At 43.2% G+C, this 14,661-nt stretch overlaps 1 protein-coding gene and 1 pseudogene across 1 annotated transcript; one reads left to right on the forward strand and one right to left on the reverse strand.

The window, feature by feature from the left end:
• Positions 1-785: 785 nt before the first annotated feature.
• Positions 786-7,617, reverse strand: LOC123085529 (uncharacterized protein YKR070W-like; annotated as a pseudogene).
• A 71-nt stretch (positions 7,618-7,688) lies between these two features.
• On the forward strand, positions 7,689-13,678 carry LOC123085532 (thioredoxin-like protein AAED1, chloroplastic). Its single transcript, XM_044507185.1, has 9 exons — positions 7,689-8,027; positions 8,136-8,286; positions 8,374-8,419; positions 8,803-8,862; positions 11,911-11,947; positions 12,710-12,789; positions 12,867-12,958; positions 13,063-13,123; positions 13,222-13,678. The coding sequence occupies exons 1-9, from the start codon at positions 7,835-7,837 to the stop codon at positions 13,279-13,281; spliced, it is 780 nt and encodes a 259-aa protein (XP_044363120.1). The 5' UTR covers positions 7,689-7,834; the 3' UTR covers positions 13,282-13,678.
• Positions 13,679-14,661: the final 983 nt, after the last annotated feature.

A 14,661-nucleotide genomic window follows, 5' to 3' on the forward strand; every position in this document is an offset into this window, starting at 1 on the left:
CTCGACCGTGAGCTCCAACAGGTCAAGCAGTGTCTCTATGGAGAGAGCCACCTGTGCATAGCGCGGCGGGACGACCCAGAGAAATTTCTCCACGGCCCTTTCTTCCTTCAGATCATCACCAAGAAGAGCTAGGTTATTCATCATACCGGTGAGTCGAAGGGCAAACTCGTCGACGGTCTCCCCGTCCTTGAAACGGATGTCGTCGAACTCGCGGCGGAGGGACTGCGCCTTCGCCTTGCGTACGCGGTCGACTCCAAGACGGATCGTCTTGATGGAGTCCCACGCCTCCTTCGCCGTCTCCTTCACGGCGAGCGTCGCCAGCATCTCCGGCGGTACGGCCCGGAGGATCGCCTCCAGCGCCAATCGATCGTCACGGTAGTCGGCGTCGTCGTACATGCACGCGCCGATTTCGATGACGGTCCACAGGCCTCTCGCCTGCAGGATCACCTTCATCAGGAGCGACCACTCCGCGTAGTTCGTCCTCGTCAGGGTGGGGTAGGAGGTGGATCCGGTCGCCTCGCGCAGCGGCCGTGGCATTGCCAGCTCACGGCCGGACGGCTTCCCTGAACCGTCGCCAAACAGAGTCGCGGGCTTGCCGCCGCTGCTGTTGGTGCTCTTCCCGTCCTTCTTCGCCTCAGCCCCGGAGTTGTCCGGCGAGGCAGAACGGGAACGAGCCGGATTGCTCTTCCCCATGACCGAAACGCGGCTCTGATGCCAATTGACAGCACTCCCAAAGTGCCAAGACGATGAACACAATCACACACACGAGTGGAGCTCTAGGGAGATGATGAACACAAGGTTTTTGCGCTGTAAACTTCACAGCTTTTCTGCTCCTCTCTCGCTTCTATTTATTCAGATTACAGAAGGGAAACTGGGGATCGTGGCCCCTGACTTGGCGCCTACGTGATCCACATCGCTCGTGCCATCCCACGAACAGATCAACGAGGCGCGCGACTCGCTCCAGGTTGTTGCAACCCACGAGCAAAGCTAGCTAACAGAAAGACTGAAAGAAAAACGGGAAAGCTAACCTGACAGAAAAACTAGCTAACTGAACTTTGACAGGGCTCGGGGTTTTATTTCAACAGTCTTTAATTTTTGAACCGACGGGTGCACTAACTAAATAATGGGTGCCTTTTCCTCTCCAGAGCATATCTGTATAGTATAATGACTTAAGACGGGACTCCAGCCAGCACTTGTTCCAACTTTGCTAGACAAAAAATGGCAAAATGTGTTGCCAAGCATGCCAAATAATAACGCATTGAGAATATAGTATGTGCAGGCTCCATCGCAACAATGTCACCGTATACATTCCTTTTCCAAAATACAGCTGATAGCATCGTCAACAGTATCAACAACCTGTAAGAAATAGACAAGTGCAGTTAGAACAGAAAGCCAATACACAAACATGATATCACAGCAATACTTTGTCGTTATGGTTCTGCTCCCAAAAGAGGTGACGTTTATCACCCAAAGTTTTTGAGTGGATGCTGTTTTCTGTAGTTTATCAAACGTGTCTACTATGTTTTATTTACCCATACTGCAAATTCTTCTTTTATGCCATCTCCCATCATACTTGGTGTACTTCCGATGCTTAATGGCTTAGAGCATTAGTTTGTGGTTATGGTTCTGCTGCCATCGCACGCTCCCAAAAGTCCAAAACATTGAGTACTGGATGTGTCACATGTATGACGGGAGATGGCATCACGGTGCTTGTAAATTAAACATTGTACATATTGTTAATAAACTACAGAAGACAACATCCCCACAAACATTTACGTTACACCTCCTTTGGGATCAGAAGTTCAGAACCATAACCAGCTACTTGTATAGATCACAACAATAGCAAACAAACCTTTTATGAGTTACTTTTTCACATTTGGGCGGGTAAATTATCTAGTTTTACAAAACAACTACCTTTACACTCATTGAAGCATGGTAAGATAACTATCTTACTTTGGAATCAGACTAGCATAAAATAGATATTGAAGTTAAATAGCGGATTGAATTATATGATGAGCCATAGTAATCTTGACAACTAGAATTTCTTTGGCTTGCTCTACTCTAAAACTTTAAAGCTAACCATATGGCCCTTAAGCAGTGACAATAATAGTTGTGCAGTAACAAAATATCACTTTATCCATCCCAAAATTCAAGGTGCATTATTATGCTTGCAGTCAACGCTATAAAACTTTGACCACTAATTTACACAAAGGTAAATAATTGATGATGTAAAATTATGTCATTCCGTGTATCTTTGTGAAATCATTTCATGTTATATACTGATCTGCGTACTATTTTTAGTAGCATGTTAAGATTTAAATAGTAGTCGGATGCACTGGAGACTGTTTAAGTCCAACACGGCTTATATTTTGGAACAAACGATGTAAAAGGCAAAAGCATCAAGCTGTAGGTTGTACAGGTAAAGCCACGGCATCACACTGATGTTGCGAACAAAAGCCAATTTATCATGTCCAGCAACTGATGCCCCTCCCCCCCAAAAAAAGGCTAATCAACTAATGCGACATGTAATAGTAGTCTTAGCTATGCATGCAAATGAATGGTACATGGAGGTAATAAAGTAAACGCAGTAGGTTGCAGGCAGGGTCATGCAGCAGGATACTAATTACTTCTTGGTTGGATTAATCAAGGGAGTAATAGACAGGATTTGATCGTTGTTGTTCGCTGTCACAAAGTAGATTTGACTGATCAAGACAGTACTAAACAATTTCTAAGTTGGTATTTCATGCTTTTACTACTTGTTTATATCATCAAACCAAGAACCAATACGTGGCACAGAATGGTGGACTAAGCAATGAAATTGACTGAATCTATCTAACCTAAAATAATGGGTGAAAGCCTGTTTTCAGCATTTAAAAGAAACGGGCAAAAGCCGGCCGACGACCCGCTAATCTTGATTTCAAACATAGTATATGATTGTGTGGTGGCATCACTGTATGAACAGAACTCCAAAGTGAGTTGCTAGTTGTGTGAGCTGATGTACTATAGAATGAAGTCAAATGAACTTGTGTTACTTGGGTGACCTGATGTACTATAGGGTGAAGTCAAATAAAATGTAGAAGACATTGAGGTCAAGAAACATGACAACTGCCTTATGGTTATTCAGATTTCAGACTGAAACTACTATCAGTTATACATAAATTTAGTTGACAACATTTGTTACAGATGACGAAACATTCATAAGGTCCAACTAGAGAATCAGCACTAAATACATACCAAATCAGCAGGAAACTTTGGATCATTATCATTTCCCCTAAAAACACCAGTCCTAGTAAGGACGGACGACCAAGGGGGGCCAGCCTGCAAAGTGTAAATTCATCAATGTTCACATCTCTTGCCAAACGCAAACAACAAGGTAAACGCTGTCTTCGGATATTTTGTAGGATTGCATGCTAACTGTTCAACCCTGAGTTCATAACTGCACAACTTCCTATCGTTGTCAACTGCTGGAAACAGTGATTTTCTTTATTGGAAGAATCAGCGGAACCATAGCATAGGCTAACCTTCAAAACTCCATTGATATCAACTTTAGGATTATCACCGATCATGTAGATAGTAGAGAACTGATGGTCTTGTACTTCATTCCTCGGCTGTGAATTTGGATACATATCCATAACAATTTTTTCTAGTATATTAGCTGCATTCTTGAACACAAATGGATTAGGCTTCCCATAAGATGTATACTTCAGTGGAACATCATTAACTCTGAAAATTTAAGTTAACAGGAGACAGATAAGTATTTAACATATATGTGCTTATAAGTACAGTTAATTAATTATGTAATATAATAGCTTACTGATTGAAGATGCTTTCGAGTGCTATCCGGAAGGCACCCATCCCAAGCCGCTCAGAAGGAAATGCAGCCTGCCATAGGAGGTCCCAAACAAGTTATTATCAATATGCGCCATGATGGCTTTCCCTAAAACATACTTTATTCATTTGACCGTTGCTCAATATAGTCATGCACGTAACATAGGCTACAACACCAAATTTTGTAGGACTATGAAATCATTGTAAAAATGTAAAATACCTCAAACACCCGAGTTTATTCACTCCATTTGCACATGACTCTGGGTACCAACAGGGCCCCCCAGGGAAACTAAAGTTTTGTCTCCTTTCCTTTTCCACATATAGGCATGACACAAGTGTCCTAAACCTATCTACATCTACCTCCTTATGCATGGAACATGGTCTATTGGCAAGATACCCCTCATATATACATCTCTCCCCCAAATATAAGTTCAACTTGATGTATATAAAGAGTTAGGGAAGTAGGAGCGCCTACCAAAAAAAAACAGATCTGGTATTATTTTATTTTCAATCTACTAATAACCCACACAAACACTCCTCCACCTATGCAAATGACCTTAAATCTATTTCCTCTACCACTAATGTCAAGGCTAAACAAGTAGGGCCTTTAATTGAGATACTGAACTGAAATCCTTGAACCTGTACGAAAGCACGATTAAGTCCCTAAATCTGAAAGTAAGTTTACAGATCTACTAATCTGCAGTAAAATATGAGCCCATTTGATGGAGAAAGAATTTCTGGGATGCCCCAGTTTCTATCATGACACCAAACTATAGATTAAGATTTGATACTTCCTCTGTTCAGAAATATGACTTTTTAAAAGCGTGCTATACAATACGAACCCCTCATACCTGATATTCAAGATCATCAGCCGAAAAATATAAAGGAGGTTGATCTCCTTTTCCATTTCCAGGAAGTCCACCAGTTGACAAGATGTCACAAAGTACCTTTAAGATATAATTAACAAACAATTTAACTTATGCATGCCAACCAACTGAAAAACATAAACATGGCACTTTGCATACATGTCTATAGAAGAGGATGTTTACAACTCACGCAGTTACAAGGAAGATTGAAAAAAAATTGCTCAAGATTTTACAATAATGGAACATACAGTAGACTACCTGTAGATCTCTACCCAATCAACAGGGTCACTGACAACAAACACTCCTTTAACTCTCTCCTGGTAAACATCATATGGTGGATGCATTTTCTCAGACATAAAGTCTTTACAGTCTGGTTGTCCCACTTTCCATTTCTTGAAAGGAGCTAGGGGGTCAATTTCCTTAAAATGTGATGAATAGTCATCTATGGACAGAACCTTTCTGCACATAACAGACAATTCATGAGAAATACACACAACATAATTCACCTACGGTCGTAATAGCCTAAAAGCAACATTAAGGATTACCTAAACCCATACTCGGCCATCACTGATGCAGGCTCTCCTTTTCCAACAGCAACGATAAGATCATCTTCAAAACTGTAGTAACAGGAAAATGTTGTATATTCCGTTCAGGAATAAAAAATCATGGGTGAAAATCACAAACATTATCTATAGAACAGAACTTATAAAGACTACTTATGTACTTCAATGTCATTACCGCTTCACCAGATCTCCGTAAGGAGAATGGCCATGCACAACCTGCATCATCATCACAAAAATTTGCAGAAATTAACATAGAAATAGATGCAATATTCTTTTTCATTAAACTCTGTTGTGTTAGTTGTTAGTTAAAAGTCTGCTGTTGTGTATGACTGTTCATAAGCAATGACTAATGAGCCATGATGATAGTGTAAATACCTGTGCTGGAGAGATGTTAACTCCCAAAAGGTCACTTAATTCTAGGGCTCGTTTATGCTCTGGAACACCACCTCCTGCCAACAAATTGAAAAATCTTAATAACATCAATAAAGAGATTCAGTAATATAACTGAGAACTGGTAAGCATCACGGTGCCTCACTGTAAAAAGTACAAACCATTAAACATAGGATGGGTATGAAAAACTAACTGTTCAACATTGTAAAAACCATTCTTCTTATAGAAAACATTTTTCCTCTTAATTATCCAGATTGTTCAGCATTATTCTTGTCTAAGCAAAATACACAGGTCAACCTCGGCATTTCAATCTTTATAAGGCTGAATCCATGTGAGTTAAGATGATAATACAGATGGTGCCATGTTAGGGATGTTTTTTTAAAACCACATTATGCTAGTGAAATTTCATGAAATTAACACTACGAATGGTGTACTTACTTACTTACGAAGCCTTTGATCCCAAACAAGTTGGGGTAGGCTAGATATGAAACCCTTTCACGAGGACTTCCCAGGAGGTCACCCATCCTAGTACTACTCTCGCGCAAATGGGTTTCATACCCAAAAGACTGGCTAGTTTTTACGTTGGCTCGCCAAGCCTATCACAACCCTTAGATATGAAACTCTTTCACAAGGACTTCCCAGGAGGTCACCCATCCTAGTACTACTCTCGCTCAAATCGGTTTCATACCTATGGGACTGGCTAGTTTTTACGTTGGCTCGCCAAGCCTATCACAACCCTCCTCCTTTACCCGGGCTTGGGACCGGCTATGCCTAGAAGACATAGGCGGAGTTAACACTACGAATGGTGTAACTTTCATAAATAATTGCGTATGTGACCCCACAGGATTGCGACACACTGCCGCCACTGGCTACAATATAGTGGCATATATTGAAAAACATCACGCATGCAACTGGTTTTGTTGTAGTACAGGAAGATATCAAGCTCATTATAAGAGTTAAGCCAACATCCGGCTCGTTTTGGTCTAAACAACGGAAGCAATCCATCACTCTGTATAGAAATTAATTTGCGGCCATTGGAGATAAATAGAATGTGCTATAGGACATAGTAAACTACTCACCATTGGTTAAGAACAGAAAAGGAATCTTCAGGGTACCTGAAAAAGAGGCAACAAATGATGATACACAAGCTACTAAATAACACATGGTTATATTGCCAGCATGTATATTAAAAAACAACATACTGATGCAGCCTAAGAGTTCACCAATCTATTACTACCTCCCTGCAGTTTTGACCATTTACTTCCAGTATGAATATGTTAGTAAGAAAATTAGAAAATCATGTTGCTATGAAGTATATTTTGAAGATCTACTGGAGTTATTTCCACCTGAGCAACCTAAATATGTTTTATGTATTAAGTTATACTCCCTCCGTCCCAAAATAAGTGTCTCAACTTTGTACTAACTTTACTACATGTTCTCTAAAAGTCGTCTGTTTACAAACACAGGTGCACAGCTCAAGAATCGATGATCTGTAATCAAATTGACATGGTCCGCATGAACACCACGCCAAACACAAATCTAATGCCTATGACCTGTTTGATGAAATAACGCAAAGGCACGTGGCACACGTCGCCAATCCGCCGGCACAAGTACGGGCGAAACACTCCCTTCTAGAGTCTTACAAGCTAATTCAACCAAATGCAGTAGAGTCCGAGAAGCACGGGATTACCATCGTCGGAGTAGAGGCGTCGGATGGCCTGCGGCGAGCCCCCGATAGGGCTACGGCCGCGCAGGATGACCCCGTCGATGTCGAAGGCGATGCCGAAGGAAGGCCTCGCCGGCGCCGCGGCGCAGTGGGACAGTCGGCGGCCGCGCGTGCCCTGGAGCTCCGCCCGCGTCCGCGCCGCCGCGCGAGCGAGAGCGAGAGCGGAGAGGAAGCCCCTCATGCCGTCAGAGAACGCGACGTGACGTGGCGTGGCGAATTGTGAACTCTTTTTCTCGCAACAAAATAAGAGTTCCGGACTCTTTATTTCCGCGGTCGCTGACGTGCGGGCCACCACTCGTTGTGTGTGCCGCAGCACAAGACGTGGCGGGCCGGCGTCCCGCAGCAGCGCCGCGCCCTCTTCTTCCAGCTCCGGTTCCAAGGCTAGCTCTCGGGCCAGTGACAGCCGCACAACCGCCCGTTGGTCACCACCCAAACTCCACTCGCCACCGGCGCCCACCAACATGCCCGCGCACGCGCTGCTCACCGTGCCGCACGCGACCGCCGGCCCGCGACTGGCCGCACCGCTTTTCACCCCGGCCGCGACCGGGCCGAGCCTCTGCCGCGCGAACTGCCGGCCCGGCTCCCTCACCAACCAGCAGCAACGGCTGCGCCACCTTCACCCTGCCGCTGCGGCCACCAAGCCCGGAGCCATAGGTATCCGGCGTCCTCCGTCGCTCACACTGGTCGCTTCGGTGATGCTGCTCAGCTCGATCTGTCAAAGCCACACGCACGCGCGCTTAACATGATCGGCGCGATTCGCAGGGAGCGCCGCGGAGGCTGCTGCGGCGCCGGCGGAGGGGCTCGTGAGGTCGCTGCAGGGGGTGGAGGTGTTCGACCTGAACGGGAAGGCGCTGCCCGTCGCTGATCTGTGGAAGGATAGGAAGGCCGTGGTTGCGTTCGCCCGCCATTTCGGGTGGATTTCACTGTCATGTCAGGATAATTTGACGAGCTACGGTGATTATTTTGTGTAGCTGAGATGGTTGGTGCTGGTTGTTTGCAGGTGTGTGCTATGCCGAAAGAGGGCCGACCTTCTGGCGGCTAAGCAGGTTAATTCGATGTCTCATTGATTCCTTACTCTGTTAATTAGCAGTAGCACTAATGATAGAGGAGCATACGAAATGCCGTCAATTGCTCAAAGCTATACATTCTGCTGCTTGCCATTTGCCAAGGTCCCTTGAACAAAAAGGAAACTCTCTGTTTCAGAGGCCATGGGCAACATACTAACACCTGCTGAATGTCTGTTGGCTGCCCAGATGTTTCGGTAATTCGGCATAGCATGGCCTTCCTAAGTTAGTTAATGCTTGCAAAAGTCAACGTGATGCGTTCAGTTTCATTAGTTTATGTAGCTCCTGAATTCGGTGTATACCTTTTGTAAACCGTCCTTTTTTGTATTCTAATCTTAATATTTGGGCTTAACACCCATATCCAGGAGGCAATGGAGGCTGCAGGAGTTTCTCCTGTTTTAATCGGACCAGGTACTGTTGAACAGGTATGTGCTCTAGTATGAGAACACTTCATTTTTTTTTTGGTGTACTCGGTGATTATGAAATACAAAAGGCTAACGTGGAGGGTAAGGATAATATGTACTGGTGTTTGATGTGGTATTGTGGTAAGACACCTATTCCTGAAGTAACCACAAATCCACGATTGCGTTATTATCATGGTTTGATGGGCATATGCGATAGTGTTTAATACTACATATACTTTTATTCATGAACAAATTAGCATGTACTTACACTAGTGTAGTGTCAAAAACGTTCTTATATTATGCACTACTAGAAAAAACCCTATTAGTGGCGCACCTATTTTCGTTAGTAATGGCGCACTATAGGTGCGCCACTATTAACACGCCACTAGTAACAGATAGTAATGGCGCACCTCTGGTGCGCCACTACTAACCCTTAGATGCTCCGCTAGTATTCCCTCTAGGTGCCCCACTAATAGCCTTATAGGTGCACCACTAGTAATAAAGGAAGGTGCGCCACTAATAAGGGCTGAAATGCGCCACTAGTAATGTATTTGGAAAACAAAAAAAATCCAAATTTACAGAAAACAACCTATAAGGAAAAATAATTTAAAAACAAAAAATGAAATAGAATCATAATTTTTATTATAGTAAGAATATTACAATGTCTTTACAAGTATCCAATAAAAGAAAAATTACAAGGAAATAAAAGAAAATTCTAAAACTAATCTTCTAGTAATCTTTTCTTCTTTTTCTTTACTTTATCCCTGCAAAGAATGATAGAAATATGTGAGAATGAACATTGCAGAGAAGTGAAATTGAGCAATTATTTGCATCCGACATCGAAGATCTAAGATACCTTGAATCATAGACATGGGTCATTTCATGAAGCCAAGAGTCTATGCCATTCAGGATGCATACTTCCCTGTCACAAGAACTTAATTATTCAGTAAACACAGTCCTAAACTTGGAAAACCAGCAAGTTGAATATGCATGCATCTTACCTCCCTCGGTTGCTTCCAGTTAGTCACTTGCGATCAAGATGTCCCTTCCTCCTTCCATAGTTTGTTGACAACCTTCAATCCCTGATTAGATTAGTATAAAGGAAGCAGGTCAACAGAGGGGGTCTGAGTAGGAACCACAAGACGAAGTGCTATAGTTTATCAACATGGTCTGCTCTCAAAATCAATTTGGAATTCTCCAAGTATATTACTAAAATAAAGCTTCAGACTGCCACAAGTAAATTTCCAGGTACTACAAATTACAGCGAGTGATTCAGATAAAAAAAGAATGACTGGAAGATGGCATTAGTTGATGAATTTGCTCTGTGCCAGCCAACTTTGAAAACATAGAAGTGTACCTATACATACATAGGAAACAGGTCATGCATCCGCCAATAAAAGGAAACGTATCAAAATCAATACAGATCGTCTTTAAAAAAAACTGAAATCAATACAGATGGCAGCTAGTACAGATTGTCGCGAGAATGCCAGAGGCAAACTGAAACACACGTGAGAACTCTTGTTGCGAGAACGCCGTCGAGGGTGGGCGTCTTGAGGAAGAACTCGGAATGGCGCTGGTGATGCCCTGTGAGTCGTTCGACCACTCAAACATGACCCGGAAAAACTGACTCCCCTGCCATCGTTGATTTCATCTCCCTTTTGGAAATATAAAAATTGTATAAATTACAAATATTGGCTCGGGCAAGAAAAGAAAAGGAACCAAATCTGCACTGCTTGTTCTTTTATTTTGGATTGAAATCAACAGTACAGATTGCAGGGACAAGGCCAAGAGGAAAACTGAAACGCACGCGGTGTAGGGAAGGAGATGGCGTGGTGAGTTCAGAGATGCAGGGCGGGGGTGAGAGGAAGGGAGAGGAGGCGACTGCTTACGAGGGTTGGGTGTGGTGGCGCTGACGAGATGGAAGGAGACGCCATCGTCCTTGGCCATCGAGGATCTTGTGGACGCCGTCGAGGACGGATGAGTTGAAGTCGCCGAGGTCGAGCATGCCGCTCTTGACCAGCACCGCCGTGCCGCGGATCTTGCCCTCCTTCCACGCCTGCTTGTTCTTCCCCGTCAGCCCGTGCAGCAGCAGCATCTCCGACATGGCTGCGGGCGCGAGGAGGGACGGAGGGACGGAGAGCTGTGGGGGCGGAGGGCGGCTAGGTGGGGTGGAAGGAGTAGGACGCGGTGGCGGTGGTTGCCACGGCCTGTGGATCTGAGGCCTCGCTCCCTCCTAGGAAGAGACGGAGAGGGGAGAGGGTGGGGGCACCGGCGACGGGATGCAGGGCGGGGCGGGAGGTCGACGGTGAGGCTAGAGGAGACAAGAACGCCGGTGGGGATGGGGATGGGAGGTCCACGGCGAAGGCGGCGGGTTTGGAGGGGATCGATTCGAGGGGAGAGGAGGAGGAAGCGTTGTGTTGTGTTGCTTTGGTTGGATTGGATTCTCTTCTCACCAGACAAAAATCCTCGAATCAGGGTCGGTCGGTGCAGCACATAGCAATGGCGCACCAGGGGGTGGTGCGCCATTGCTACACAAAAATGCCCACCTCCCCTGGCTTACCAATGGCGCATCTTTGCTAGGTGCGCCATTGGTAAACCTGGGGAAGGGGGTGGACCCGGGGAAAAAATAGCAATGGCGCATTGGACTAAAGGTGCGCCACTACTAAAAAAATAACAATGACGCACCTGCTTCTGGTGCGCCACTGCTATATAGCAGTGGCGCACCACCACCATGGTGCGCCACTAATAGGGATATTGGCTATAGCCATTTTTCTAGTAGTGATGGGACAGAGGGAGTAGTTGTCTCTAAGGGTCTGTCTGCTTCATTTGCCTTGATTATGGTATATATTGACCCGTGATCTTGTAGTTTCTTTGAAGTTTGATTTATTACTGTATAAGGAAAAACTAAGGCCCTTGAAATTTAGTATAACTTGCGAAGAAAAGTTGCATACTCACATAGTATTACGGTGGTTGATTAAATTAGTTATTTGATAGATGGACTCCATTTTAATTGTAGATAATCTATCATGTCAACAATTGATGAAATAATACTGTTTTGTATTGATCCAGGCAAAGGCGTTTTCTGATCAAACAAAATTCAAAGGAGGTAATATTATTAAATCATCTCTTTCTAGCCCGTATGACTTTACACCTAGAACAATGTTAACATGCAAGTATATACATTGACATAAATAAATATTAAATAATTATCTAAATAAATTATCCTCTAGTATATAGACTAAAGTGGTAGCATGGGGCCAGAGTTTAGTTGTGATAAGTGGGCCCTAGTGCCCCTTCTAAATATAAGTCTCGCTACTAAGTATCATTACTTTCTTGTTATAAACCAACCAAAAGGAAGTTAGCAATAGTTTGTTTGAATTATGTAGCATAATTTATTGGCCGTCTCTACATTTTGGTTCAGGCTCCGCCACTGGTAGCAATGATTCAGTGTTGTGATGCATCAGTATATCTTGAAAGCATGTTCCACTTAGGTTCTGAAAGTATGTGGAACCTTTTTTGTGCAAAAGTATTTTAGCCTTCAAATTAATAAGTGTCGCATGAAACCAGTTCTCTTAATTATGAACCTTTTCCCATGAAACGCTTTGCACAGAGTGCTCCCGAAGCTCAAATTTTACAAATTCCCAGTAACTATGCAACAAGGGCAGCTGAAGTATAGTCTTTTGGGGAAAGGAAATGAGTTGTTGATGAAACATTTTGGTTTATTAATAGTTCTTAAAAAATGAAAATGAAAATTATTTGTATCCCTTGTTGAAGGTATTTGACTCTATAAATCATACCAATGTTGATTCGGATTGGACAATTTGTGGGAATCATTCCACTATACAAATCTGACAATAATACTTCGCAGAAGTATATGCCGATCCAGATTACTCATCATATAAGGCTCTGGAATTTGCCAATGGCTTATTCTCAACATTCACTCCATCGGTAAGTCCTACTGGATAACTTTCCTATTGTGTAGTTTCTGTTCATCGACAGATACGTAAACGTCCATCATGTCGCAGGCGGGTCTGAAGATTATACAACTGTACAGGGAAGGATACAGGCAGGACTGGGAACTATCATTTGAAAAGAACACCAGGACAAAAGGCGGATGGTATGTTTTGGCCTTGCTTTGGCCGTTGGAGCTCTGGTATAATTCTCTTCGGAGCATTGGTTAGTCGTGGATCAGTTTGAGGAACATTTGTCTATCTTTCTTAGGTATCAAGGGGGGCTCCTTGTTGCAGGCCCAGGCATCGACAACATCTCCTACATCCACAAGGTCAATAAGCAAGCCCTTCGTGACACCATTTTCCATTTGATCATTCGCTGGATGGTGAATTACTGGTTGTAACTTTGTGTTGTGTAATCCTTCAACAGGACAAAGAAGCTGGAGATGACCCTGAAATGGAGGATGTTTTGACAGCTTGTTGTTCCTAGATCTTTAGCGTTGCTTTGATCTCAGATTAGAAACAAAAATAGTACTCCTTTAGTATCCCCACTGTGGCATGTTCTCGTGTATAGTCGTACTAGTCGAGTGCATAGATGACCAGTCCAGCATCACTTGTCCAGCGCCGGCAAAAACAAGATATGTTCATATGAACTAGGGAGCATAGCGAGCGCAATGCTTTGGTTGTACTCCCTCCGCCCGAAAATACTTGTCATTAAAATGGATGAAAAAAGATGTATCTAAAATTAAAATACGTCTAGATACATCTCCTTTTATCCATTTTGATGACAAGTATTTCCGGATGGAGGGAGTATTTGTATAAACCCTCGTAAACCTACTGCATTAGCTTATAAAAATATGATGCTTATTGCACTTGTTGTGATTTCACCTTTCCTTTTTGTAGGTAACGTTGCTTTCACCTGCATCAGTACTTTCAAGCGTCAAACGTAAGAGCATCTCCAGCAAAACACCTCACCCCTATATCCCTATACCCTATGCTTTCGCTCCAGCAAAACCTCCAAATCGCATCCCAAACATGCACTCTCATATAAGTATTTTATATTTAAGATCACGTAACTAAGCAAGATCTTTTGTTGCACAAGTACTTCATTCGTTCATAAATGCAAGATATTTTGATTCTTTTTAATCAGATGTATATAGACATGTGTTTGTTTGGACGAAAAAAAAATGTGCCGTTAGCAAAATAGCGTTGGCCTTGAAATATGCTACCGGTGTGATATATCACGCTATAGCGTGCTATTAATGAAACATTGTACGCTAGTCTATCAACTGGATCTAGTTCCAAGATATCAATGCGAAAACCGCAACGGTTTCATAATTTGGATGCCTGCCAAAACATATTTCAATTTGAAATTTGGATCGCATAAAAAAAATGTACCGTGAAAATAAAACTCTATACTAGTGACAGGTGGCGCACACATGGTATTTGATGCTCTAACAAGAATAAAATGGGGGTCTGTCCTCTAATAATTCAAAACGATGCTTAGGTTCACCTCCAACAGATGAACAGTAAATTCAGAACAATAATAATAATAATATTTCTTTTAGGCATCCAAGATGCTCATGTCCGTGTAAATTTTTGGTGTTTGCACATCTGAGGGGGTTGTAAAAAACAAAATGTGCTCTTGGTTCTAAATAGTGTTCTTTTTCAAAGTTTCTCACACACTTGAAATCTTTCTTTCCTTTTTTGAGGGAGGTGTTGACGCTCAAAAGTGGCATAGTCATAAAATTAGCTTAGGCTATATAAAGACTAATTCAAACTTAGGATTGGAGGTCACTTCGGATGGCTCTCTCTAAGAAGATCGAGATGGATATGAAGATGGTCTATAGCGGAGCTTGGGTGTAATAGT

The sequence above is a fragment of the Triticum aestivum genome, chromosome 4A (assembly GCF_018294505.1).
Source record: "Triticum aestivum cultivar Chinese Spring chromosome 4A, IWGSC CS RefSeq v2.1, whole genome shotgun sequence".
NCBI classification, from domain to species: Eukaryota; Viridiplantae; Streptophyta; class Magnoliopsida; order Poales; family Poaceae; genus Triticum; species Triticum aestivum.